Source organism: Danio rerio, chromosome 6, assembly GCF_049306965.1.
Source record: "Danio rerio strain Tuebingen ecotype United States chromosome 6, GRCz12tu, whole genome shotgun sequence".
NCBI lineage: Eukaryota > Metazoa > Chordata > Actinopteri > Cypriniformes > Danionidae > Danio > Danio rerio.
The window spans coordinates 42,472,920-42,498,145 of NC_133181.1; the positions used below are offsets into that span (position 1 = coordinate 42,472,920).

Genomic DNA, 25,226 nt, shown 5'->3' on the forward strand with positions numbered 1-25,226 from the left:
AATATAACAGAGTTACAGAATCAGACAGTAAATATCAGAGCTAAATGAAATGTGTTGGGCTGTAGTTCCTCTCTATATTTTACACAGAATGGTCTAAATATACTTTGTCAATGCCTAAACTTCTCTGTTTTGTATTTTAGAAAACAATTCTGTGACCTTTGTGAATGTATTTTACAAGTTAACAGGTTATCAAAATATGATCCTCATAAATTAGTGTCATACTTTACCAGTTGCACTGTCCCAATTCGCCTGAAACCTGCTGTGTAATAATAATGATTTCTGATTATTTTTAATCTTTCATTTTTAATTAACCACCAATAAACTTTGAGTATTTGTTTAAATTTAAGTATTAGGTAGAAAAGATTTATTATTAGGAATATTTAATACCAAAAGTGTCCTATAATTTAGCTGTTTTGACATAGTCTGTATACATCAAAATCTTTGAGTCCTTCTCTGTTAACACATAATGACTTAACTTTGATCAGAATTCACAATATGTCTTTACGTTTCTTTTCAAGTATCTAAATAAAATAAAATAAAATTATTCTGAATCAATTTGTCTACAAGTAAACTTCAACAGACAGTTGTAGGATGATCACTGAATCCAAAAATGCACTCAGTCTAAGATGATAAAATGGCTTTAGTGATACTGAAGATCACTCTGGTTATTTATAGGCTACATTTTCTGTTCAGGCAACATGGTGGCTCTGTGGTTAGCACTGTTGCCTCACAGCATGAAGGTCACTGGTTCGAGTCCAAGCTGGATCAGTTGGCATTTCTGTGTGGAGTTTGCATATTCTCCCCATGTTCGCTTGGGTTTCTCCAGATGCTCCGGTTTCCCTCACAAGTCCAAAGACATGCGGCAAACTAAATTGGCTGTACACTGAAAAAAAAATATTCAAAGATGATTCCTTGGATTTACACTTTTTTTACATTAAGTGGTTGTAAACAATTTATTTGGGCTGAATTTAAACAAACAAATTAAGCTGAACATTATTAAATGTAATTAGTTTGTTTAAATTCAACACAAATAAATTGTGTGCAACAGTTCTGTGTGTGAATGAGTGTGTATGGATGTTTCCCAGTACTGGATTGCAGCTGGAAAGGCATTGCTGTGTAAAACATATGCTGGATAAATTGGCGGTTCATTCTGCTGTGGTGACTCCTAATTAATAAAGGTGAAGGAAAATGAATGATTTTTTCTGTTCTGTAGCCTATTTAAGAAACAATTTTGTGTACCACTTTATATTAAGAACTCACTCTTGAATCAATTTGACAGTACACTTGTCAGAAATCTAAACATATAAATGAGTACAACACATTTTAAATGTAAGTAAGAGAAGTTACTAGCTATATGACTCCCCAGTCTCATCCGCATATTTTTTGCTTATTTATTTGCTCTAAGTGAAAGCAGTTTCTCTTGTCTCTACAAACTGTTCACACACACACAAAATAAATAAATAAATAAAATAATTTATTTCTTTCAATGGGGAATTTCTGGGTCTTGTAGTTCTTTAATATCGCAGATTATTAAAGTAGCCGTGAGGCGCGGCACCGCTGAAACACTATTTCCCAGAAACCCCTTGAACTCCGATGCAGACAGAGTCACTCGGCAAGCCGAAAAGAGACGAACATCATCGGGGCGATGGACCGCTGCTGGACTTGATGAAGAGTCGGGATAATAACTTTCTCAAACAGTGGACGCAACGTTTGGGAAAATACCGACACTATTGCCCCAGCTTCGTCGGAGAGAGGTGAGATCTTAGCTACACAACTATAACCGGACTACTAGAAGTTGTGTTGAGGAAACATGCTTTATTAAATATTTATGTTATCTGCGGGAGAGCATCGCGCGCGCCCCGCTGATCTGAACCCGCCCCTAGGTTAGAAAAGCTGCCGTGAGAAAGTCGCCTACAGAAAGATGAAGAAAAAGATACAAAGTCGGCGAGGACGACACAAGTGTGTCAACTGTTCACGGGTGATGGGTTTCTTCTTGTTTTATGGAAATGCTTCAAAACGTAGTATTAAAGAAGTCAAGGAAGGGTCTGGTGCCCTGAGTTTCTAAAATGACTGTTTCCTGTATAGTTAATGTATCGCAGCTTACTCTCATTACTGTCTTTTTACGCTTTGACATTGTTGACACGAGGATATAATTAGTTTATTTGCTGAAGGAAGATTCAGCTGTTGCTCAATAAGGGACAGTTACAACTACAACAGCATTATAAGAAGCTACATGCAAAACAACAAGTAACAAATGTATAGTTTTAATGTAATATGTGCAAGGTTTTTCTTTTGTATGCAGATGAACTGAAGACTACTCGCATGCAAATCCCTCCTCCGCTCTCTCTCTCTCTCTCTCTCTCTCTGTGTGTGTCTCTGCGTATTAACGGTTTGGTTGGCTAATCATTTGTTAATCAAATCAAGTTACAGGAAGAATCTGTGGTGAGGATACAAGCGTCAAACGAGTTACATGGAACTGTTACAGTCATCCTAAAAAACGTTCAGAGTTTTTACTTGTCATGTTTATTTTTTTTTTTGCAGTAGATTGCCATGTCAAAATATCTTAAATGTTGAGTGATCCACATTTTTAACAGTGATAGATATAGTGTAGAATTTAAAGGGTTAGTTCACCCAAAAGGCTGAGGGGTTAGTACTGCCAGCTCAGAGCAAGAAGGTCGCTGGTTCGAGTCCTGTCTGCGTCAGTTGGCATTTCTGTGTGGAGCTTGCATGTTCTCACTGTGTTCACGTAGGTTTGCTACCGGTGTTTCGGTTTCCCGCACAGTCCAAAGACATGCGCTATAGGTGAAATGAATCAGCTAAATTGGCCGTAGTGTAGCTATGTGAGAGAGTGTATGGGTGTTTCCCAGTACTGGATTGCAGCTGAAAGGGCATCCGTTGTGTAAAACATATGCTGAATAAGTTAGTAGTTGATTCCGCCGTGGCGACTCCTGATGAATAGCTGAAGGAAAATGAATGAATGAGTTCACCCAAAAAAGAAAATTATGTTGTTAATTACTCACTTTCATGTCATTCCAAAACCATTAGCCCCTTTCACACAGTGATACCGGTAAATATCTGGAAAATTTCCGGAACGACTTTACCGGTATATTCAAAAAAGCGCTGTTCACACAGGCGAGGACGTTACGGAAATTTTCCGGAAATGAGCATTCACACATATCCATTCCAAAATACCGGTAAATTGTCACATACAACCTTTAAACGGCTGCGCTTGTATTTGTAAACATTTGACTAAATTACAAACTCTGTGGATGATCAATATTGTGAACAACTTTCGCAGGATCACTTTCTCATGTCGAGATGTTCATAATATGTGCGTGTGCAGGCGCTCACAGGCTGTTTCAAAGGCACACGCCAAGCTAAAAGGTAAACAAACAACGGCTTATCATAAGCATCTCATCGATGATTATTTACACAGTTGGCATAAAGAAGAACATATAAACGTGATCTGACTAACTTCTAGCAGCTAAATGTGTCTGGAAAAATATTCAAAGGTTTTTATTCTCACAAACCACGCGGACGTAAATGCGTCTGACTGTTATGATTGGCTAAAGCAGACGTCTCACGTCAGCACGTTCTAGACGTGCACGCGCTTATTACGGGAATCTTCCTTCTGCGTTCACACAGCGCAGCATTCCGGCAAATTGTCGGTAATGTTACAACTTCTCTTTCCGGAAAATAGCCAGAACGAATTTACCGGTATTTTCAAAAAGGACCTGTTCACACATACAACCTTTCCGGAAAATTGCCGGCAATTTTCCGGAAAGGTCTGTATGTGTGAAAGGGGCTATTGAGACTTTTGTTTAACTTTAGAACACAAATTAAGATATTTTAGATGAAGTCTGAGGCCCCAGTTTACATTAATACGTTTTAGTTTTAAAATGCATGTTTTGCTACGGGTACGCCTTCTGTCCACATTACCACATTAGTTTTCGAGCCCAAAAAATGAAGCGTTTTGGAAATGCTGGTTTCAAAACACTGCTGCTCTGTGTCAGTGTGTTGATGGGGGAATGCAGAGACATCTGAAAAAGAAGCGTGGCTGCAGACATCTGATTGGGGCTTTTCTCAATATTAAGTACACAAAGTTCAGTCTTAAATACTTTCCTTAAGTTCAGACTTTGCAAGTTTGATATGGAAAATAAACTTCTGAGGACAGGTCGGGTAAATCTTCAAAGGGAACAGTGTACTTTATACCCTCATTCTCATCACATTGTTTATGTTGTTTTACTATCAAGATAAATTCAATATCACTTTTAACAACCAAGATGATGTCCAGTGGTAGATCCTTGATGAACTGTCTGACATCTGCTGCTCTCACCTGGGTAGGTGTGCTCAAAGCACCCGTTGACTGCCTGTAGCTCAGGCGTTCACATACACTACAGCGCATGCCAGAGTGTGTGTTTAGTCATGTGAGGTGCGTTTTAAGTGATGTTGTGTGAACAGAGATCTTTTCAGAAATGCTAGGTGAAACTCCAGTGGGGACGTGGATCGTTTTCATTCTAAAACGCATCAGTGTAAATTAGGCCTGAGAGCTCCCTCATCCTCCATAGACAGCAAGGTTCCCAACTTGTTTAAAGTACAAATAATTACCAGAAAACATCTTCGAGCCAGTTCATGTTCAGCGGGTCAAACTGAATATTAAGCTACGAAAATAGTTTTATACACACCTAAAACCAAACTAACAAATGAATACATTATGTTTGTTTTATCTGCATACAAAATTATTCTGAACCACAGAAGGCATATGGTCTGTTTTAACGATGTTTTTTGGTATCTTTCTGGCTTTGAATGTCTGGACTGTTGTTGTCTATGGAGTACAGGAGAGCTCTCAGATTTAATGTAAAATATCTTCATATGTGTTTTAAAGGTTAATAAATGTTATGGGGGGTTGGAATGATATGAGGATGAGTTATTAATAACAGAATTTTCATTTTTGGGTGAACTAATCCTTTAAGTAATAAAGTCTGCAACACTTAATAGAGCTCGGGAACATCTAAGTCACAGCGAATTGCGGTCAGCCATGTTTGTGGACAAACGCAGGAGCGCTCATTGTAAGCAGATGCGAAAACCAATAGAAAAGCAACCGCTTTATAATAACATATTTTGAAAACCCCCTCACAAACACTACATAACGTGTAGATACCTTTATAAATGCTCTTTGTGTATGCGAGAAGCGGATAATAAGCATTCCTTAACATTCTGTATCCATTAGTGAAGTGTAACTGGAGGTGCCGAGTACAGATGCAGAGGGGGCGGATCCGGAGTGGATCAAATGTGTGTATCTGCAATAATCACATCGCAAGATATGCAATTTTGAGTTGACTTTGCAGTGTATTTTTTACATTTAAATATACAAAACCATAAAGCATCACTGTTTATTTAACTTTGTAGGCGTTTATAACATTTAATGCATGATTCACTCCCCTACAGAATCGTCCCAATCAATCAAAATTAATACATTTGGTAACACTTTAGTAAACAATTCACACTATTAGCTAGTTGTTTTTTAGCATGCATGTTTTTGAGATATTGGCTTATAATCTACATATTCTTCATGATCTTATTCTGCATTCCTTTTAGAAAGGTTATCTCCTTTTCCATCTTTACAATTTGCATGCAGGAGTCTCTCAAATTGTCCTTGTTAGCACCAATCCTGACCTGCATTTCGTTGAGCATGCTCAGCTAGAGTTGAAAGTGACAGATCAATTTTGGACAAATAACTTAGGATGTCGGTTGTTTTTATTTATGTGAGAGGTACGAGCGTCGTTAGAATCACGAAGCACTTTCCTGAGAGATTTAAGTGATAGCTTTTCTTGTACAGCCTCCATCTTTCTGGGTATCAGGGAGCTGTCGGCACATCGTTATATTGAGTTTCTCATGCTGAAAGTTGAAAAATTTCCTCAGAGTAAAGAAAAAATATCTGAGAGAACATGTGATACAGTTAATGATAAATTATTACTTGTAAAATAGTAGCAACTGCTGACGCACACCCGGAGTTCACCCACACATGTCCTGCTTCGATGCCTGCATCATGTGACCTCCCTTATTCTACATCCCTAACCCAATATCTAAACTACCTTAACATCTAATAATAAGGAGCAAATTAGGAGTTTATTTAATCAAAAGTCATATTTAATGGTCTGCTAATAGCGAGAATTGAACCTTAAGGTAAAGTGTGACTATAAATTCTTTCTAGATAATCTATTTAATCATTTGATGAAATTCTATAGATATAGTAAAGCGGAATATATCGCAGGAAACTACAATATCGCAATGTCCTATTTTTTTTCAATATCATACAGCCCTAATATAATCAACATAAATCAATTCTGTGTTGTATTTTTAGCTTCTGTATTAAGTTAACAAAACAATTTTGGACTGGTGTGAATGATACAAGTGTGAATTTAAAATTAGAATGCATTTTGTCTTCCTTTTGTATTTATAGATGCATTAAAATTAGCATGTTTTTACAGTTGTAAACAAACACTGGATGCATATGTTTAGCATGCCGTTCCAATGCACTGAACTCTGCTGTCCAGTCAGTTAAGTTAATGAATAACTTGTTAACTTGTTATTTGCAACTGTTTTGTTATCGGACCTTAGTAAAAGAATTAGATTTTGGAAAGATTTTGAACCGCTAATTTGAGAAGGCTATTCAATATAAGAATTATGCAATATTATATATACAGTGCTCAGCATATTTGAGAACACCCCTCAAAAAATCTATCTTTTAAATTAGTATTTTCTATAGGGTGCTCCACAATATTATATTTGTGCATATACATTAGATTAGTCAGTGCTGGAGCCAAATCTGGAGCTAATCTAATAAAATAATTTACTATAATGGTTCAAAAATTAGTAGGCCAAACATTAATGTTAGGGAAAAATATTAAATCAAATTTTCAAAAATAGTAAAAATCAAGAGAAGCAAAAAAATATATAAAATGTTGTTAAAATGTTGTAGTTTTTAATTAGTTTTTACAATATTTAGCATGAATTTAAATGTATTATCTTTCCATTTCCAAAGATGTTCTGTGACTAAAGTATTATTTTAATAAGTATATCTGTTTAATAAATCTGTTTTGTTCAATGCATCAATATATTACCCATATTCACAGAGAAATGGATCAAAATATTCATTTTCAAATGGGGTGTACTCATTAATGCAGAGCACTTTAAATGGGCATTCAGGTTTCACAATAATTGAATAAAGATCAAATTTAAGATCGAGACCTCAGCTAACTTGTCTTGCTTCACATCATAGGTTATCACATGCCATTATTTAGTTCATGCTGTGCCCCACTTGTGGTTTTAGGCCAGATTATGCAGTCTTTGAAGACCTCAGACAAGGAAATTCAGTTTTTATGCAAAAATTTGTTTTAAGCAGTTTTGCAGAGTTATATTTTTACATGCTTTTTTTGTAAATAATACGTAAAACTGTTCTGTTTTTGCATTATATCCTGTATTTGTTGTTTGTTTAGATCTTATTAATGCCAAAGGGAAATTCACATCACAGCAGAGCTCTCCATGCTATAAAATAAATAAAGTAAATTACACATATAAAATCTAATTACATTCATACTGCACACCTTAGTTTCAAACAACGAGTAGACACTAGTCACTGTATACAGTATTAATGCTTTTACAAATCTGCATAATTCATCCAGTTTGGGACGACACAGTGGCGCAGTAGTTAGTGCTGTCGCCTCACTGGATAAGTTGGCGGTTCATTTTCTTTTCTCACAGGCGAAAAGAAAATGAATGAATGAATCATTTAGTATGACTTTGGTTATACCACTGTCGGTTCTAATTTAAATGGCACCCTAGGCAAAACCACCCCAAACATCCCCTTCGCCCATCCCCCAAGAAATAACGACATTATGTGGTTGACTTTATATTTATTTAAAATATTTATTATAAACACATTTAAATATATTTATTTATTTTGAATAAAAATAACAATTTGTTATTAAATTGATATTATTATTATTATTATTAAATAACAGAAATCAATTTTAAATGTAACTGAAAAACAACGTAAAGACACAACTGGAGTAATACTCTAAGACTTTTGCATAAATATTTTAACAGTTCTATAGATTACAAAAAATATATATGTTTTATAGAATTATCTGTTGTCTTAGACCTGACTCATGGCCGAGAATTAATGTTATGTAGACTTAGAAACCTCCCTGACATTTTTCTTCCTTTCTGCTTCATAGCCATGCTTATTCAAAGTAACATCATCATCATATTATATAAACTTTGTCGACTTGCATCTTGGCGCATATTATAAAGAACTGGAATAAGGATCAGCGCATGTGAAGCATGCGGGAATGGCTTTCTGTGCATATGGTTCAATTTGTTTTCACCAGCGTTGTTTCGGTTGCACATAAAGAATAACAAACTTGCTTGTGCAAAGGACGCCAAATGTGAGTAGCCCATGCATCTTTATTCTGGGATAACCACTCTATACACTTAAAATAAATCTTAAAAAATTAAGTAACAATCATAAAGTAAATTATATCTCAAAGCTTTTACTGGGACACGTTTTCTTATCTCCCTGTGCCGCCCTCAACAAGATGCCGCCCTGGGCGATCGCCCATATTGCCCATGCCTAAGTCTGCCATTGGGTTATACAGTCTGATCACTGTTGGTACAAATGACTTCCTATTAGCACTGGGCATTATTGCAAAAATGCAGTTTTGATTATTATTTTAAAATTGAACGATAACAATATAAATTTCTATATAAGTTGCTGCTTCCATATTTAAAAGAGTATCCCAACGATGACTGAAGCCACAAAAGTTAGAGGCTCCATTAAATGACATAACATATTTTCGGCCATTAAATTTTCGATGGATTTGGTTCATCTCTAATATCAACACACTTTTAGATTCTCATTGTTGCACATTTCTGCTGTGTGACTGGCTCTTAGATCAATATAGAGTAAAAAAAGTCCAGAGTTCATCATTGTTATTGACATAAATATTATCATGATTTGATATAAAATAGTTTTTCGGCCCAGCTCTGCTTCCTTCATCGTTCCCTTTATTGTATAGCTCTCAAACTCAATTCCTGGAGGGCCGCAGCTCTGCACAGTTTTGCTTCAACCCTTATGAAACACAGCTGATCCAAATAATCGAAGTGTTAAAAAAAAATCACATTCATTAGTTGGATGAGCCGTGAGCTGTCACGGTTAGAGCAAAACTGTGCAGAGCTGCGGCCCTCCAGGAGACCTATGCTTTAGTGACACTTCTTTGTACACTTCTTTGTTGTTTTTGTGGTTCTAGTCCGGCTTGTTTGTTTAATGATAAACTTGCACACGCAGACCTTGCCTTGACTCTTTGACCTCTGACCTTTGCAGGTGCTGGAGTTTTTGCCATGGTGGACAAATTGTCTAGTTTCCTGCACATTGGGGACGTTTGTTCCCTTTATGCTGAAGGCTCTACTAGTGGCTTCATCAGCACTCTGGGGTGAGTTGAATGATACTGCCTGTATTAATATTTTGGAATGTTTTGAAATCACAAGGGCATAAATAGTAATTGAAAACTGATCCAAGAGTGATTGTTCCAGCAAATAAATGATTAACAAGATGAAGCAGCTCATGTGTGAGAAGTCTGTGCCCTTTTCCCCCTGTAGTTCTTCAACCGTAACCTCCTTATGTTTTCAGCTGGCAACAATCTTGAAGGAATTATTTATGCAGAAAAGTTTGTCGTCATTTATTCACTCTTTTGATCTAAAGTACATGTATGCAACACAAAAGAGAATGGCTAGCATTTAATATTTTAAAAGGTTTTTTTTTTCTAAAATAAATTATTATTATGTTCTTCGTATCCGCTTGTTAAGTCTTCATGTATGAAATACTGTTTCCGGGTCCAAGCCGCTACTAATCGAATTGAAAAAATATTTGTTTACGACCACTTTTTAGTCATATCACACATTAAAGTGCATTTTACATAAAAGCATGGTGTACACAACAGTCTCTGGACTTGCTGCATCACAGACACCAATATTTTAACAATTTATAAGAAATTCATCACTTTCTGGCCATCATATATTAGGCATGGATATACATATTGCGATCGTGATTTTCAAAACTCTTTGTAATTGTTTATTATTACCATTTGTTGAGTCTCCCAATACAATTTGATAGAGCGTTTGGACTCGGAAGCCGCTTCAGGTGACATCACACTTAAAAAGCAGATAGGGATCTATGAAATAATAATTATTAATTAATAATAATTTAATTGTTATTTATTATTATTATTATTATTATAAATAATAATATTTATTATTATTTTCCCCAAAATGTTTTGTTCTTTATTTTTGTCAATTCTGTTAAATTTTTTTGGACACCATTTTAATCAACAGTAATCAACATATGTAATCAACATATGTCTAAATTAATAACATGTCATGAAAAATAAACATTTATTATTAACTTAATATAAATTTTACGTTTTTTTAAATTTCATTATATTCCTGTTAAATTTAAAACATGGAATGGGTGTGTAATTGTTAAATTATTCTTAAAAAATGAATTATAATTAATTAATTCATTCATTTTTCTTTTCAGTTTAGTCCCTTTTGAATTATAATTATTATAATTATTTTTGGTGCAATTATTATTATTATTATTATTATTATTATTATTATTATTATTATTATTATTATTATTATTATAATTATTATTATTATTAATATCACTATTATTATTATTATTAATATTATTATTTGTATTATTATTATTATTGTTGTTGTTGTTGTTGTTGTTGTTAATATCACTATTATTATTATTAATTTTATTATTATTATTTATTTTTATTTTTTATTATTGTGTTATTATTATTATTGTTACTTCAAGAAGTGCATTCAGTTGTACAATAGTGATATATTCTATTTATTTTATGATTTTTACAAAGTTTCTGTGTGTTCTTGACATGACAGTTTTTTTGCAAATTGCTGTTTCACATAATTGTGTATAAGGTTTACAATTATAACTTTGATTTAATCATTCAAATTTTGCTAAATTCTGTGACTTTATACAACACATTTTGTTTAAATGAATGGATTCTGTAATTTCATCTGTGTTTTCCACATTTTGGAAATCACAAGGGCTTAATATTCTTCATTAAACAACCTGTCACAAGACTTTTAATCGAGTGTACGAGTCTTGTGAACCACCGTTTTTTAAATACTTTTTTTTCATCATTTTTCAAGCATAGTAGCTACGTACATGAAGAGAAAAAAAAAACATTTCTGTTTCTGTTCCATGAAGAAACAAATGTAAAACAGGATGAAGATGAATAAATGTTTATAGATTTTTCATATTTGGGTAGGTGAGCCTTTTAAAGATAATAAGAGCATGTAGTTTGTTATGGCTAAATATTAGTCATCTTTGATGTCTGGATAAGTATATCCAGCTGTCAGCAGTTTAACCCTATGTGTGTGTGTGTGTGTGTTTTGGCTGACCGGTTGAGGAATTTGGATTATGTCCAGTAAGCTGCTGCTTTGGGCCAAAAAAGGCTAAATACGAGCACACATTTACAATTGAACATCTCTGTTTACTCACTCAAACACACACACAGATGCTCAGACAGGCCAAAAAGTACAATCTCTTCAAAATATATATTTTTTTGTTTTAATCAGGTTGGTTGATGACCGATGTGTTGTTCAACCAGATGCCGGAGACCTGAATAACCCACCTAAAAAGTTTCGGGGTGAGTAGTTGTGTCTGTGTCTGTGTCTGTGTCTGTGTCTGTGTCTGTGTGTGTGTGTGTGTGTGTGTGTGTGTGTGTGTGTGTTTAGCTGGTTTATTTTCAGTGAAGACAGGAAGTTCAGTTATATTGGACTTTGAAGCCAAAGGGCACATACACTCTGGAGAAATGTTTGTCATTTCCACAAAAGCCACTAAATTTATCAAGCTGTCCTTCATTCTTAGTAATTACCATTGTATTCTGAAACTTGTTATTGTCAAACATAAATCAATGTAGAACAGTCTGATCTCATTTCTGCGGACATTAGCTTTGTTGTGGAAATTGTTACCAACACAGAGATTTTAAGAATGATTGCATTTTATAAGGTTGTGTGTGCTTGAGTCTAACTCCAAACTCTCCACATCACTCTAATGCATCTGCTGGTGACACTGAGAAGCTGCTTCAAGAGAAGTATGTGTGTGTGTGTGTGTGTGTGTGTGTTAATACATCAGTTTGTAAAACTAGTTGGCCACGGAGTATTAGTGAAGTACTCAGTCTAAAAATGAAAATCCAGTCATGGATTATATAACCCTTTTTTACTTGGAATCATTCTACATAAAAAGCATGGCGTAAAATTCTAACACAAAGGTACCAGTGAAACTACTGGATTTACTGCTTTATTTCAAGTCTTCTGAAGTCAAATGATCAAAGTGGTTAGTCAGTGCTGTTATTGTAAAATCTCTTAAATGTTACTCTTATTTGTGCATGTTAAGACTCTGCACATCATGAAGCGTGAAAAGAAAATATTTCGTTTTATGTTACAGTTTTTTGTAAACAAACACAGTGAATCAAATTTCAGTATTCAAGAAGTGCAACTGAGATACTTCCATTCAGAACAGTCAGACTTCAGTAAGATTTTAAAATGTTTTTGGGAGAAAGGGTTAAAAAAAATTGATGCTCTCCATGGTGGCATTTTTTAAATTAAAAGTTTACATGTAAAACAGTACGATTTTGGGCGAGGCAGTGGCGCAGTAGGTAGTGCTGTCGCCTCACAGCAAGAAGGTTGCTGGGTCGCTGGTTCGAACCTTGGCTCAGTGGGCGTTCCTGTGTGGGGTTTGCATGTTCTCCCTGCCTTCTCGTGGGTTTCCTCTGGGTGCTCTGGTTTCCCCCACAGTCCAAAGACATGCGGTACATGTGAATTGGGTAGGCTAAATTGTCCGTAGTGTATGAGTGTGTGTGTGAATGTGTGTGTGGATGTTTCCCAGAGATGGGTTGTGGCTGGAAGGGCATCCGCTGCGTAAAAACTTGCTATATAAGTTGGCGGTCCGTTCCGCTGTGGCGACCCCAGATTAATAAAGGGACTAAGCTGACAAGAAAAAAATGAATGAATGACAGTAAGATTTTGTAATGAGATCATCACATGTTGGGTTTTTTCGGCTTCTAAGCAATAAAAGTGCAATATATTTATTATATTAGATTGTATCTTGTTTATGTTTTATTTCTGGAAGCATAACATTTTGTTTATTGTGATTTACAGAAAACATACACTCACCGGCCACTTTATTAGGTACACCTGTCCAACTGCTTGTTAACGCAAATTTCTAATCAGCCAATCACATGGCAGCAACTCAATGCATTTAGACATGTAGACATGGTCACAGCGATCTGCTGCAGTTCAAACTGACCATCAGAATGAGGAAGAAAGGTGATTCAAGTGACTTTGAACGTGGCGTGTTTCTTGTTGTTAGGCTGGTCTGAGTATTTCAGAAACTGCTGATCTACTGGGAATTTCAAGCACAACCATCTTGAGGGTTTACAGAGAATGGTCTGAAAAAGAGAAAATATTGAGTGAGTGGCAGTTCTGTGGGCACAAATGCCTTGTTGATGTCAGAGGAGAATGGCCAGACTTGTTCCAGCTGATAGAAAGGCAACAGTAACTCAATTAACCACTCGTTATAACCGAGATATGCAGAAGAGCATTTCTGAGCGCAAAACACGTCCAACCTTGAGGTGGATGGGCTACAGCAGCAGAAGACCACACCAGGTGCCACTTCTGTCAGCTAAGAACAGGAAACTGAGGCTACAATTCTCACAGGCTCACCAAAATTGGACGATAGAAGATTGGAAAAACGTTGCCTGGTCTGATGAGTCTCAATTTCTGCTTCAACATTCGGATGGTAGGGTCAGAATTTGGTGACAACAGCATGGATCCATCCTGCCTTGTACCAACAGTTTACGCTTGTGGTGGTGTAATGGTGTGGGGGACATTTTCTTGGCACACTTTGGGCCCATTAGTACCAATTGAGCATCGTGTCAAAGTCACAGCCTACCTGAGTATTGTTGCTGACCATGTCCATAACTTTATGACCACAGTGTACCCATCTTCTGATGGCTACTTCCAACAGAATAACGTGCCATGTTATAAAGCGTGAATCATCTCAGACTGGTTTCTTGAACATCACTGTACTCAAATGGCCTCCATAGTCACCAGAACTCAATCCAACAGAGCACCTTTGCGATGTGGTGGAATGGGAGATAGATGTGGAGCCAACAAATCTGCAGCAACTGTGTGATGCTGTCATGTCAATATGGATCAAAATCTCTGAGAAATCTTTCCAGTATTTTTGTTGTATCTATGCCACAAAGGTTCAAGGCAGTTCTAAAGAGGGTCCAACCCTAGTAAGTTGTACCTAATAAAGTGGCCAGTGACTGTATGTTTGTATGCATGTATATATACACACACATGTCAGTGTTTACTATATGAAAGTATTAAATATTAAATTCTTTCAAGCAATCTTACTGAACCTATATTTCACTTATTTCAAAGGTTAGTTTACTTAAAAAGAAAATTGACTGACCTCTTGCTTACTCTGACTTACTTATACTTACTACTTCAACATTCTTCAGAATATCTCCTTTTGTGTCCAACAGTAGAAATAAACTTTAAATAGATTTAGAGGAAGTGGTGAAAGAGTAAATGATGACTAAATGTTCATTTTTGGATAATGAACTATGCTTTTAATATATTAGTTTGTTACAATTTCTGTTTTAATGTTTCACACAACACAAAGAATGATCCCTTTAACATTTATCTGCTGCTCTATCAACTGCATGCATCTCAGTAGCTCAGTGCTGTGTGTAAATAAGCTCTGCGCAGTGTGTTTGAGTCTGTGATGAGGGGAGGGAGAGAGAGGCAGAGATAACCGTCTGATGGTCAGTGGGCCTCAGGAGAGAGGAATGTGTACTATTTCCTTCGAATATAAACACACACCAAAGCAAAGCATGTGATGGGTTACTTTCTAATGCAATTATTTCATTCTTTTGTTTTTGTATGATTCCTAAATGATTAAGCTTACTTATTAGATTGTTGTCTAGCAGATGATAATTACAAAAAAACAGCATAATAGACCTCCACTGAAGGAGGGAATGGAGCTGTAGATTTTGTGTAGATTTTGGTTTTTAGCATAAGCGTATAAAGCAACACCCTGGCAACCCCTTTTCTCAGATAAAATTGTTGGGGTTTTTTTGGGCAATGGGGTAATGTGAGTGTATGTTCTACATTCTTTCATTGACCCAAGAGCTTTTGGGTGTTTTATCAAGCCCAATCTCCAGAAACTAGGAGCAGAGAGCAGATTCTTTTTCTTTGTCTCTCTCGCTCTGTGTGTGTGTGTGTGTGTGTGTGTGTGTGTGTGTGTCACTCGTGTCTATCTCTGACTCCCCCTCTCTCCTTATTTGGTAAGACTGTAGTTCAGTTAGAAAGAAGAAGTGCATTTTCACTTTTATGTCTGCAGCTTTTTGCTTATCACATTTAAATCAACGTTTTTTTTCTGTAATATTAGGTGCTTCTGAATTTATGTCATTAATTAAGTCCTACTGAAACTGAAAAAAATGTGTTTTGCTTGCATTTAGTCGTTTTTGAAAGCACATGTGAACTCAAACCACACAGACACACAGTTTACATACTGATTTTGATATTTGCTTGACATTTATGATCTCGTCATCCTCATCAGCAGACTTTGAAAGCTGTGTGTGTGTGTCGAAAGTGCAGTGTATCTGATTACAGGAGTAATGAGCGATGCTTGTGTTCTGTTTGTCTTAGATGAAATGCATTGTTCCCTCTTTCTCTCTCTGTAGACTGTCTGTTCAGACTGTGTCCCATGAACAGATATTCGGCACAGAAACAGTTCTGGAAAGCTGCCAAACCTGGAGGAACTAGCACCACAGATACTGTCCTGCTTAACAAACTCCATGTGAGTGTGAAGTCCTCTATAGAGATGATCTGTTTGCTTCTTATAACAGGGATTTCTAGTTCAGCTGATAATTGCTGGGCTAGATTTAGCGTTCACAGCTCAGAGTATTGCCTGATGGCGCGGCAAGACTATTTAAGGGGTAGTTCATCCAAAAATTAAAATTATGCTGTCATTAATTCTAATATCATTAATTCGTCCAAAATCTGTTTGAGCGTCTTTCTTGTGCTCAACCATAACTAAGATATTCTGAAGAATGCTGTAAACCAGCAGCCATTGACTTTCTTAGTATTTTTGGTTCCTAATATGGATCTTAGTGGCTGCTGGTTTACAACTTTTTTCAAATTGTTTTGTTCAGCATAAGAAAGAAAAACATAAAAGATTATAATCACTTATGTGTGAGTAATTGGTTAAATATTTGGGTGAACTATCCCTTTGATCAGTACCTACACTCCCTGACAATAGTCTTGTTGCCTATCCAAGTTTTAAGAACAACAAATCATAACTTGACTTCTAGTTGATCATTTATTATCTGAAGTGGCTTATATGAAAGGAAAAGGCCGCTAGATTACGCTTATTTTACCAAAATAAAATATGATCATGCCTTGATTTTTAATTATTTAATTAGGACAGTAAGGTCTGACTTTGCTTAGACAAAAATCTTGTCACTTAACAGAAATAATGTACAGTATAGAATATAAAGTCATGGTGCAGTGGAAAAAGAATTAATATTGTGCATGACTCCCATGAGCTTGGAGGACTGCATCCATACATCTCTGCAATGACTCAAATAACTTATTAATAAAGTCATCTGGAATGGCAAAGAAAGCGTTCTTGCAGGACTCACAGAGTTCATCAAAATTTTTTGGATTCATCTTCAATGTCTCCTCCATCAACTCACCCCAGGCATTCTCAATAATGTTTATATCTGGTGATTGGGCTGGCCAATCCTGTTGCACCTTGACCTGCTTTGCTTTCAGAATAGTTTATGTGGAGGCTGAAGTATGGGAAGGAGCGCTATCCTGCTAAAGTATTTGCCCTCTCCTGTGGTTTTTAATGTAATGTTCAGCACAAATCATTTGTTGCTCTCAGAACTGGGATCGGCGACAAGACTTTTGTCAGGTAGTGTAATTTAGGCAAAATACATAATCGAAAAGTAAACAAGTGCACAAAATGTGCATTCTGATGTGATCCAATGTTCAAGGCCAATTTTGGTACCCCAACCCTAATACTGGCACTTGTACATGTTCTTGAGTTGTGAAATGATCAATATATCTTGTGACTGAAGTTATTTAAGTGCTTTTAACACAAATATTATGTTTAAAAACATGGAGGAACACACACACACAGACATCAACCTCCTATGCTCTGCTTATGACCTTATATATACACACAGAATGATGAAAAGTTGCTGACAATTAAAAAAGATGAGCTTGTAAATGAAACAGATTGTGAAGAATGCTCTGTGGGCCATCTGAGCAATCTCACAGGACATGTCATTAAAACCAGCAGTTTGTTTGCTTCTTTTCAGTAGGACAGTTCAGTAAATTTACTGTATTAATTAACCTTTCTGAAGCTTTCTCGAATGTTTTTAAGAGTAGTCTGTGTTTCTGTCAGGTGGTGTTCTGGTGTTTATGTGGGAAGCGCAGCTTTGATCCGGGCCCACCGAGTGTCGCAGACCCCAATTTATTAATTTCATTGCTTTCTTTTGATTCTCCCTCTGCTTTCTTTAGCATGCTGCTGATTTAGAGAAGAAACAAAATGATTCTGAGAACAAAAAGCTGCTTGGAACCGTCATTCAGTATGGCAATGTCATCCAGGTAATTCTTTCACACATGGAAGAACTAGTGATATTTAAATGATGTAATCCGTAAAGACAAGACACTGCAGGTGAATAGTGGTTAAACTAACTAATGTTTATCATCAGAATTTCCCAGCCATGATAAAATGTTCCATAAGTTTTCTGAAGTGTTATCTTTAAATATGCAAATGATATGTTGTTTTTGAAAAGATGTGCTAGTTTGCATGCATTTCAAGCACAAAAACAGAAACATTCGCTGAAGCCAGAAAACAAATACATTTTCACTTCTTTTTTATAGCTTGTATTTGATCAGGCAAATTATGCATGAATATATCCCTTTGTCTTCAGATTATAGATATACTGTATATATAGAATATAAAACTGTGACTTTGCTACATGATATAGTTTGGTTTGGTTCGCTTTGGTACCTAGTACCTTCTGTCCCTAGTACCTGGCACTTTTTATAGTAGGTGCGGTTTCAAGTGAGCCATACCATTACCATAACGGGACGTATTCACACTGCTGATCACCATTTGATCTGAGTCACTATCAGCATGAGACAGACCACATGGTTTGTGTGTTCGTTTGTCATTCATTTGCTTGTTACATTTATTTATTTACGATGAGGGTGTTGTGTTTTTGTGTTTCGTTTTACTTAATATTCAGTTATTTGATATCAGTTAATCAATAAATCCATCTGTTTAATAATCAATATTCAGTTATAATTCATCAATGATCAAAGGACCCTTTTTACATTTCTGGGTTTCTCAGTAGCGGAAGTCGTCATAGTTGAGTAAACTTACAGAGCAGTGAATGGTATAATACAACAAATATCAATTTACAATCCTATTTGCTGAAATAATTAAAGAAAAACCCCACTATGGTGTCTTAATTCTTTGAAAGTTTTTGATATTTAGATTTTAATATCATCTTTGCATCAAATTACAAAGACAAATTACTGCTTGTGTGAGGATTTCTATTGCAGCATCTATCGGGCAGGACAATATATTTGACATTGTTCTGCCTTCTGGCTGCTGTTATCAATCTCACACTATTTGTTCCTTTTTCTGAAAGTCTAGCACCATCGTGGAGTTATTCTTTTATTATTTGAGCAAAAAGTATTATAGAAAAGTTATTTATTGTACTCTCGCTAAAAACGCTGATTTATACTTATGTGTCAAGCGCATGTGTATGGTCCGGCGCAGCCTTTGCAGGTCGCATAGCCCCCGCCGTGGCTGACGCCGACACTGACATGCACCTCTCAAAAAATTTAACTACATGTCACAATGATGTTTAGCGTTAGCTCTGTGATTGGTCAGCTTGGTAACTGTGATGAGTGTGGGTGGTACTAACAGCCGCAAGCCCATTGGAGCAAGTGTTTACAAGTATCGAGTCCTGTGATGGAGGAGCTCCAGATGGAAACTTTTGTTTTTGTGTTTTACCTTATGATTGAAGTTGTTGCTCGTCCGCTGGTTCCCTCCTCTGAATGAGCAAGTTTTAGCTAAGGTAGCATTTAGAAACAACAAAACACCTGCGAAACAAACTCGACACAGAAGAACAAAAAACCTACTAGCAGCTAGTGTTTCGGAAGTGTTATTACAGAGCAACACAAACAGCATGCAGAAGTATAAATGCACGGCGATCACTCGACACAGTAGTATAAATCAGCCTTAAGTTCACCCAACTAAGACGACTTTCGCTACTAAGAAAGCCAGAAATGTAAAAAGGTCCGCTGCTATATACAGACCAAGCACTCATAGCTATATTTCTGGTATTAAAAATTGGTACTAAACTGCAGTGGAAATGCAAACTGAGCTGAGCAAACCTGAACTGAAGTGAGCGATGGCGAATCATACAGAACAGCGCAATGGATGGAAACTTACAGAGCAGTGAATGGTATAATACAACAAATATCAATTTACAATCCTATTTGCTGAAATAATTAAAGAAAAACCCCACTATGGTGTCTTAATTCTTTGAAAGTTTTTGATATTTAGATTTTAAAATCATCTTTGCATCAAATTACAAAGAAAATTACTACTTGTGTGAGGATTTCTAATGCAGCATCTATGGGGCAGGACAATATATTTGACATTGTTCTGCCTTCTGGCTGCTGTTATCAATCTCACACTATTTGTTCCTTTTTCTGAAAGTCTAGCACCATCGTGGAGTTATTCTTTTATTATTTGAGCAAAAAGTATTATAGAAAAGTTATTTATTGTACTCTCGCTAAAAACGCTGATTTATACTTATGTGTCAAGCGCATGTGTATGGTCCGGCGCAGCCTTTGCAGGTCGCATAGCCCTCGCTGTGGCTGACGTCGACACTGACATGCACCTCTCAAAAAATTTAACTACATGTCACAATGATGTTTAGCGCTAGCTCTGTGATTGGTCAGCTTGGTAACTGTGATGAGTGTGGGTGGTACTAACAGCCGCAAGCCCATTGGAGCAAGTGTTTACAAGTATCGAGTCCTGTGATGGAGGAGCTCCAGATGGAAACTTTTGTTTTTGTGTTTTACCTTATGATTGAAGTTGTTGCTCGTCCGCTGGTTCCCTCCTCTGAATGAGCAAGTTTTAGCTAAGGTAGCATTCAGAAAAAACAAAACACCTGCGAAACAAACTCGACACAGAAGAACAAAAAAACCTACTAGCAGCTAGTGTTTCGGAAGTGTTATTACAGAGCAACACAAACAGCATGCAGAAGTATAAATGCACGGCGATCACTCGACACAGTAGTATAAATCAGCCTTAAGTTCACCCAACTAAGAAGACTTTCGCTACTAAGAAAGCCAGAAATGTAAAAAGGTCCACTGCTATATACAGACCAAGCACTTATAGCTATATTTCTGGTATTAAAAATTGGTACTAAACTGCAGTGGAAATGCAAACTGAGCTGAGCAAACCTGAACTGAAGTGAGCGATGGCGAACCATACAGAACAGCGCAGTGGATGTTTATGGCATAGTGCTGGAGAGAAAATTCTTTTTGAGAAAACAACCTTTAAAATGATGAATTGTAATTGAAATCTACAGACACAAGTTGGAAAATTGCTGTAAAAGAAACACATAAAGGTGTTGTTCGGATGTCGTTTTTCCATTAGACTGAAAAATATCTCGCAGCTAAATTAACCATGTAACTGTTTCCACTCATCCGCAGCTTCTCCATCTGAAGAGTAATAAATATCTGACGGTGAACAAGCGTTTGCCGGCTCTTCTTGAGAAGAATGCCATGCGTGTGACGCTGGACGCTGCAGGGAATGAAGGCTCGTGGTTTTACATCCAGCCCTTCTATAAGCTGCGCTCTATAGGGGATAATGTGAGTATGTCATTAGCCACTGAAAAACAGCCGGTGTTATCTTGGTTGTTAATCTGATTTATTATGTGGTCCGAGTTATCGCACTTACATAAACACGCATTAGAGCTCCACTTGTTGTGTTTGTGTGTCTTCAGGTGGTCATTGGAGATAAGGTCGTGTTAAACCCTGTCAATGCCGGACAGCCGCTGCACGCCAGCAGCCATCAGCTTGTGGATAATCCAGGCTGCAATGAAGTAAAATACATTAATATAAACAGCATATTGGTTATTTTGAGTGGCATACAATTAATAAAAAAACGTACTGATAGACATTTTAAACAGTGCTTGACAGCAGAACATGATATCAGTGTGTTGTGTTTAATGCCTCATTCACACTAGCAGCGACTTTGTAGCTGCCTGTTGCTCTGCACACGCAGGTCTGCATAGGTATATACAGGATGAATAGAACCGGCCTCTGAGTGAGCTGAGAGAAGATCACGTGAGCTCTTCTGGTGCTCCTATTGGCTGTCACTCAAGAAAGTTGCTCTTTATTTGCTTAAAGTTAAAGGATTCTCAACTCTGTCGCGTCTCTCGACACACCCATCAACGGTCACCGTCGCTTGCGTAGATGGAGGACGCTCACTCTCCATTGAAATGAATCAACGCTTGATACTTTGTCACTCATTGCTTGTCGATTTGTAACTTTGTCGCTTTGTTGCTTGTGGCTTGTCGCTTTGTCACTTATTGCTTTGTCTCTTGTGGCTTGTCGATTTGTAACTTTGTTGATTTGTTGCTTGTGGCTTTGTCGATTTGTAGCTTTGTTGCTTGTCACTTTTCAGCTTTGTTGCTTGTTGCTTTGTTGATTTTTCGCTTTGTTGCTTGACGCTTTGCCGCTTTGCTGCTGCTAGTTGCTCAAGCTGCGTTCACACTAAAGGCGGAAGAAGCGTCAAGCATGAGTGATTTACATGTGAAGTCAATGTAAAGACGTGAATAGACATCCTGCGGCGCGATATGCTCTAATGAGGTGACGCCGCATCTATTGCTCAGTGAATTTGACGCACGTATGAAGCGGATTAGATGCATGAATGAAGCAGGTAAACTCAAAATGTTTATGCGTGATTTATCCGTGCTTGTCGCGTCTGGTGTGAACACAACAATAGTGTGAATGAGGCTTAATGTAGTCAGTGACACGCAGTGATGAATCCCAGCATCCTCATTTTATATTATTATAGTATTTTTAATAATAATGATTTAAATTGGAATAAAATAAAAGTCCCATTTTGCATAAGGTTCCACTTTTTTAAAATTAATAAATATTAATCTATCGTTAAAAGTCATGAAATATAACAAAAAAAGTATTATTATTATTTTTATTATTTTTACTATTATTATTATAAAATCATTTAATTGTATCATTTATTTATCATTTTATTTATAAAAAATTTTTCACTATAAAAATAAATTATGTACTGATAATTGTAAAAATAAAAAAATAACAATATTAATAATAATAATGATTAAAATACAGATTGATTAAAAAAATTAAAAACAGGAAAAAAATATTCAATTGAATAAAGTGACATTGGGTGAACAAAATTAGATTTCTTAATGTCCTGTGGAAAGGTATTTAAGAAGATATTTTTTTCAATACTTTTTACTTAAAATTCTTAGCTTGGCATAAATTTAGGAATGTATATTCATAAAATGTATAAAAATCCTAATATAGTTATTAATTTATTGATTTTTTTCCAGGTTTAAAAGTCTAGAAATAACATTTGTAAAGTTTAAGACATTTTTAATGCACTGAGAAGTGTTAAGATTGAGAAGTCAGCCTGGTCCGATAAAAAATACGATTGTTAAGAAAGTGAATTAAACTAAGAACCGTATATATGAGCACAACTGCTGTGTTTCAGTAATTTTTCTTTCCTAGGTGAATTCAGTGAACTGCACCACCAGTTGGAAAATCGTTCTCTTCATGAAATGGAGCGACAACCAGGAGATTGTCTTGAAAGGAGTATGTTCCACACGATGTGCAGTGTTTGACTTTCCCAGCAGTATTTCAGATTTTTAATAAAATACATGTGTTATCAGGGTGACGTGGTGAGGCTGTTTCATGCAGAGCAGGAGAAGTTTCTGACATGTGATGAGCATCGGAAAAAGCAGTATGTGTTTCTGCGTACCACCGGACGCCAGTCTGCAACCTCCGCCACTAGTAGCAAAGCACTCTGGGAGGTGGAGGTAAGTTTAGGACCTAACTTTGTGAACTGACCAGATGTTTTTGTTGGTTTGGGAATCTGAACAGATGTTTGCATGCGTTTCAGGTGGTTCAGCATGATCCCTGCCGAGGTGGAGCCGGCTACTGGAACAGCCTCTTTAGGTTTAAACACTTAGCCACCGGCCATTACCTTGCTGCAGAGGTTAGGTTTCCCAGAATTAAAAAAAAAAATCACACATAATAAATATACAGAGGGGCTAATAATTCAGGAGGGCTAATAATTCTGACTTCAGTTGTACACACACAGGCATATATAAGTCAAAAAGTGTCTGTTTAGAAAGCTTGATATCAGCAAGAGCAGAGGATTTGAGACCTTCATCTAATTGTTCTCACCTTATTGTGATCAGGTAAATCCAGACTATGAAGAAGAATGCCTGGAGTCCCGCTCCTCTGTGAGTGTGTGCTTGAGTGTGTGTGTGTCTGTGTGTGTGCCTGTGCTTTTTCCCTTGCATCTGAGCTCTTCTGAATTCATAGCTTGAGCAATTTGAGGGTTTCTTTAGCATTTTTATACACACCTTAGCTTAGCTAAAGCAGAAAGTGAATGTGAGTGTGTGTTCATGGTTCTTCCACTGTTTCTCTCTCAGATGGATTCGGAGCATGAAGTGATTCGGGCTCGTGCACGTAACCCTCAGGATAAGGTGATGTACACACTGGTGTCTGTTCCTGATGGAAATGACATATCCTCCATCTTTGAGCTTGACCCTACAACTTTGAGGGGCGGAGACTCACTTGTGCCAAGGTGGAGCAAGATTGACTTTTTGTGACTTCTGATGATTAAATATGCGCAATTAAACGTTCTGTATTTTGGATTGTGCTTGTTAGAAACTCGTATGTGAGGCTCAGGCATCTCTGCACCAACACGTGGGTCCACAGCACCAACCAGCCAATAGATAAAGAGGAAGAGAAACCGGTCATGCTCAGAGTGAGTGTGTCTCTGTCTGTGTATGACTGTATTTCTGGGTTCTGTGAAGTGTGTCTCCTCAACTTTCTGTTCGTGTCTCAGATAGGAACGTCTCCTCTGAAGGAAGATAAAGAGGCGTTTGCTATAGTACCAGTCTCTCCAGCTGAGGTTCGAGATCTGGATTTTGCTAATGATGCTAGTAAAGTGTTGGCTTCCATTGCTGCCAAACTGGAGAAGGGCACCATTACCCAGAATGAGAGGAGGTAGAGGATATATGCGTTTATACATCATTTTTATTTATTCATCTGTTTGCTAATACATACTTTCTTCATCCATTCATTCATCAGTTGTCTTATTGATCTGTCCATTTGAATTTTTTTGACTGTCTATCCATTAATTCATATATTCATTAAATGATCCATCTTTCAATGCATCTCTTCATCATGCATCTATTCATTCATTAATCCACCCACCCATCCATTATTTCATTTGTTTATTCTCCATTCATCAATCTTTTCATCCGTCCGTACATACATTCATTTATTCTTTAATCCATCCATCAGTCTTTTATCCGTCCATCCATTCATTCCTTTTGCCATTCACCTGTCTTGTCCTCAATAGCTTTTTCCATTCATTCTTTTATCCATCCATCCCCCCATCCATTCATTCTTTCGCCATCCATCCATCTTTTCATCTATCCATCCATGCATTGATTCAACATCCATCATTCTTTCGCCATCCATCCATCTTTTCATCTATCCATCCATGCATTAATTCAACATCCATTATTCTTTTTATCTATTCATTCATTTATTAATTCACCATCCATCAGTCTTTTCATCCATCCATCCGTGTTTTTATTCATCCATCCATTCATTAATTAATTCACCATCCATCCATCTTTTCATCCATCCATCCATCCGTGTTTTTATTCTTCCATCCATTAATTTATTAATTCACCATCCAATAGTCTTTTCATCCATCGCTCCTT

At 36.6% G+C, this 25,226-nt stretch overlaps 1 protein-coding gene across 14 annotated transcripts in view; it reads left to right on the forward strand.

The window, feature by feature from the left end:
• The first annotated feature begins 1,629 nt into the window (after positions 1-1,629).
• itpr1a (inositol 1,4,5-trisphosphate receptor, type 1a) overlaps positions 1,630-25,226 on the forward strand; it is a 68,421-nt gene continuing 44,824 nt past the window's right edge. For 8 of the 14 annotated variants that reach the window (XM_005166095.6, XM_073954371.1, XM_009302588.5 and 5 more), the window contains exons 1-14: positions 1,630-1,754; positions 9,386-9,494; positions 11,671-11,741; positions 15,852-15,967; positions 17,698-17,784; positions 20,923-21,081; positions 21,216-21,314; positions 22,990-23,073; positions 23,151-23,297; positions 23,381-23,476; positions 23,682-23,726; positions 23,919-24,073; positions 24,157-24,256; positions 24,338-24,498. In XM_005166095.6, coding sequence (XP_005166152.1) covers positions 9,403-9,494; positions 11,671-11,741; positions 15,852-15,967; positions 17,698-17,784; positions 20,923-21,081; positions 21,216-21,314; positions 22,990-23,073; positions 23,151-23,297; positions 23,381-23,476; positions 23,682-23,726; positions 23,919-24,073; positions 24,157-24,256; positions 24,338-24,498 — 1,412 coding nt within the window. In that variant the 5' untranslated portion in view covers positions 1,630-1,754; positions 9,386-9,402. The remainder of the gene's footprint in view (positions 1,755-9,385; positions 9,495-11,670; positions 11,742-15,851; positions 15,968-17,697; positions 17,785-20,922; positions 21,082-21,215; positions 21,315-22,989; positions 23,074-23,150; positions 23,298-23,380; positions 23,477-23,681; positions 23,727-23,918; positions 24,074-24,156; positions 24,257-24,337; positions 24,499-25,226) is intronic. The other 6 variants (XM_009302587.5, XM_073954373.1, XM_073954375.1 and 3 more) reach the window with 1 other exon arrangement.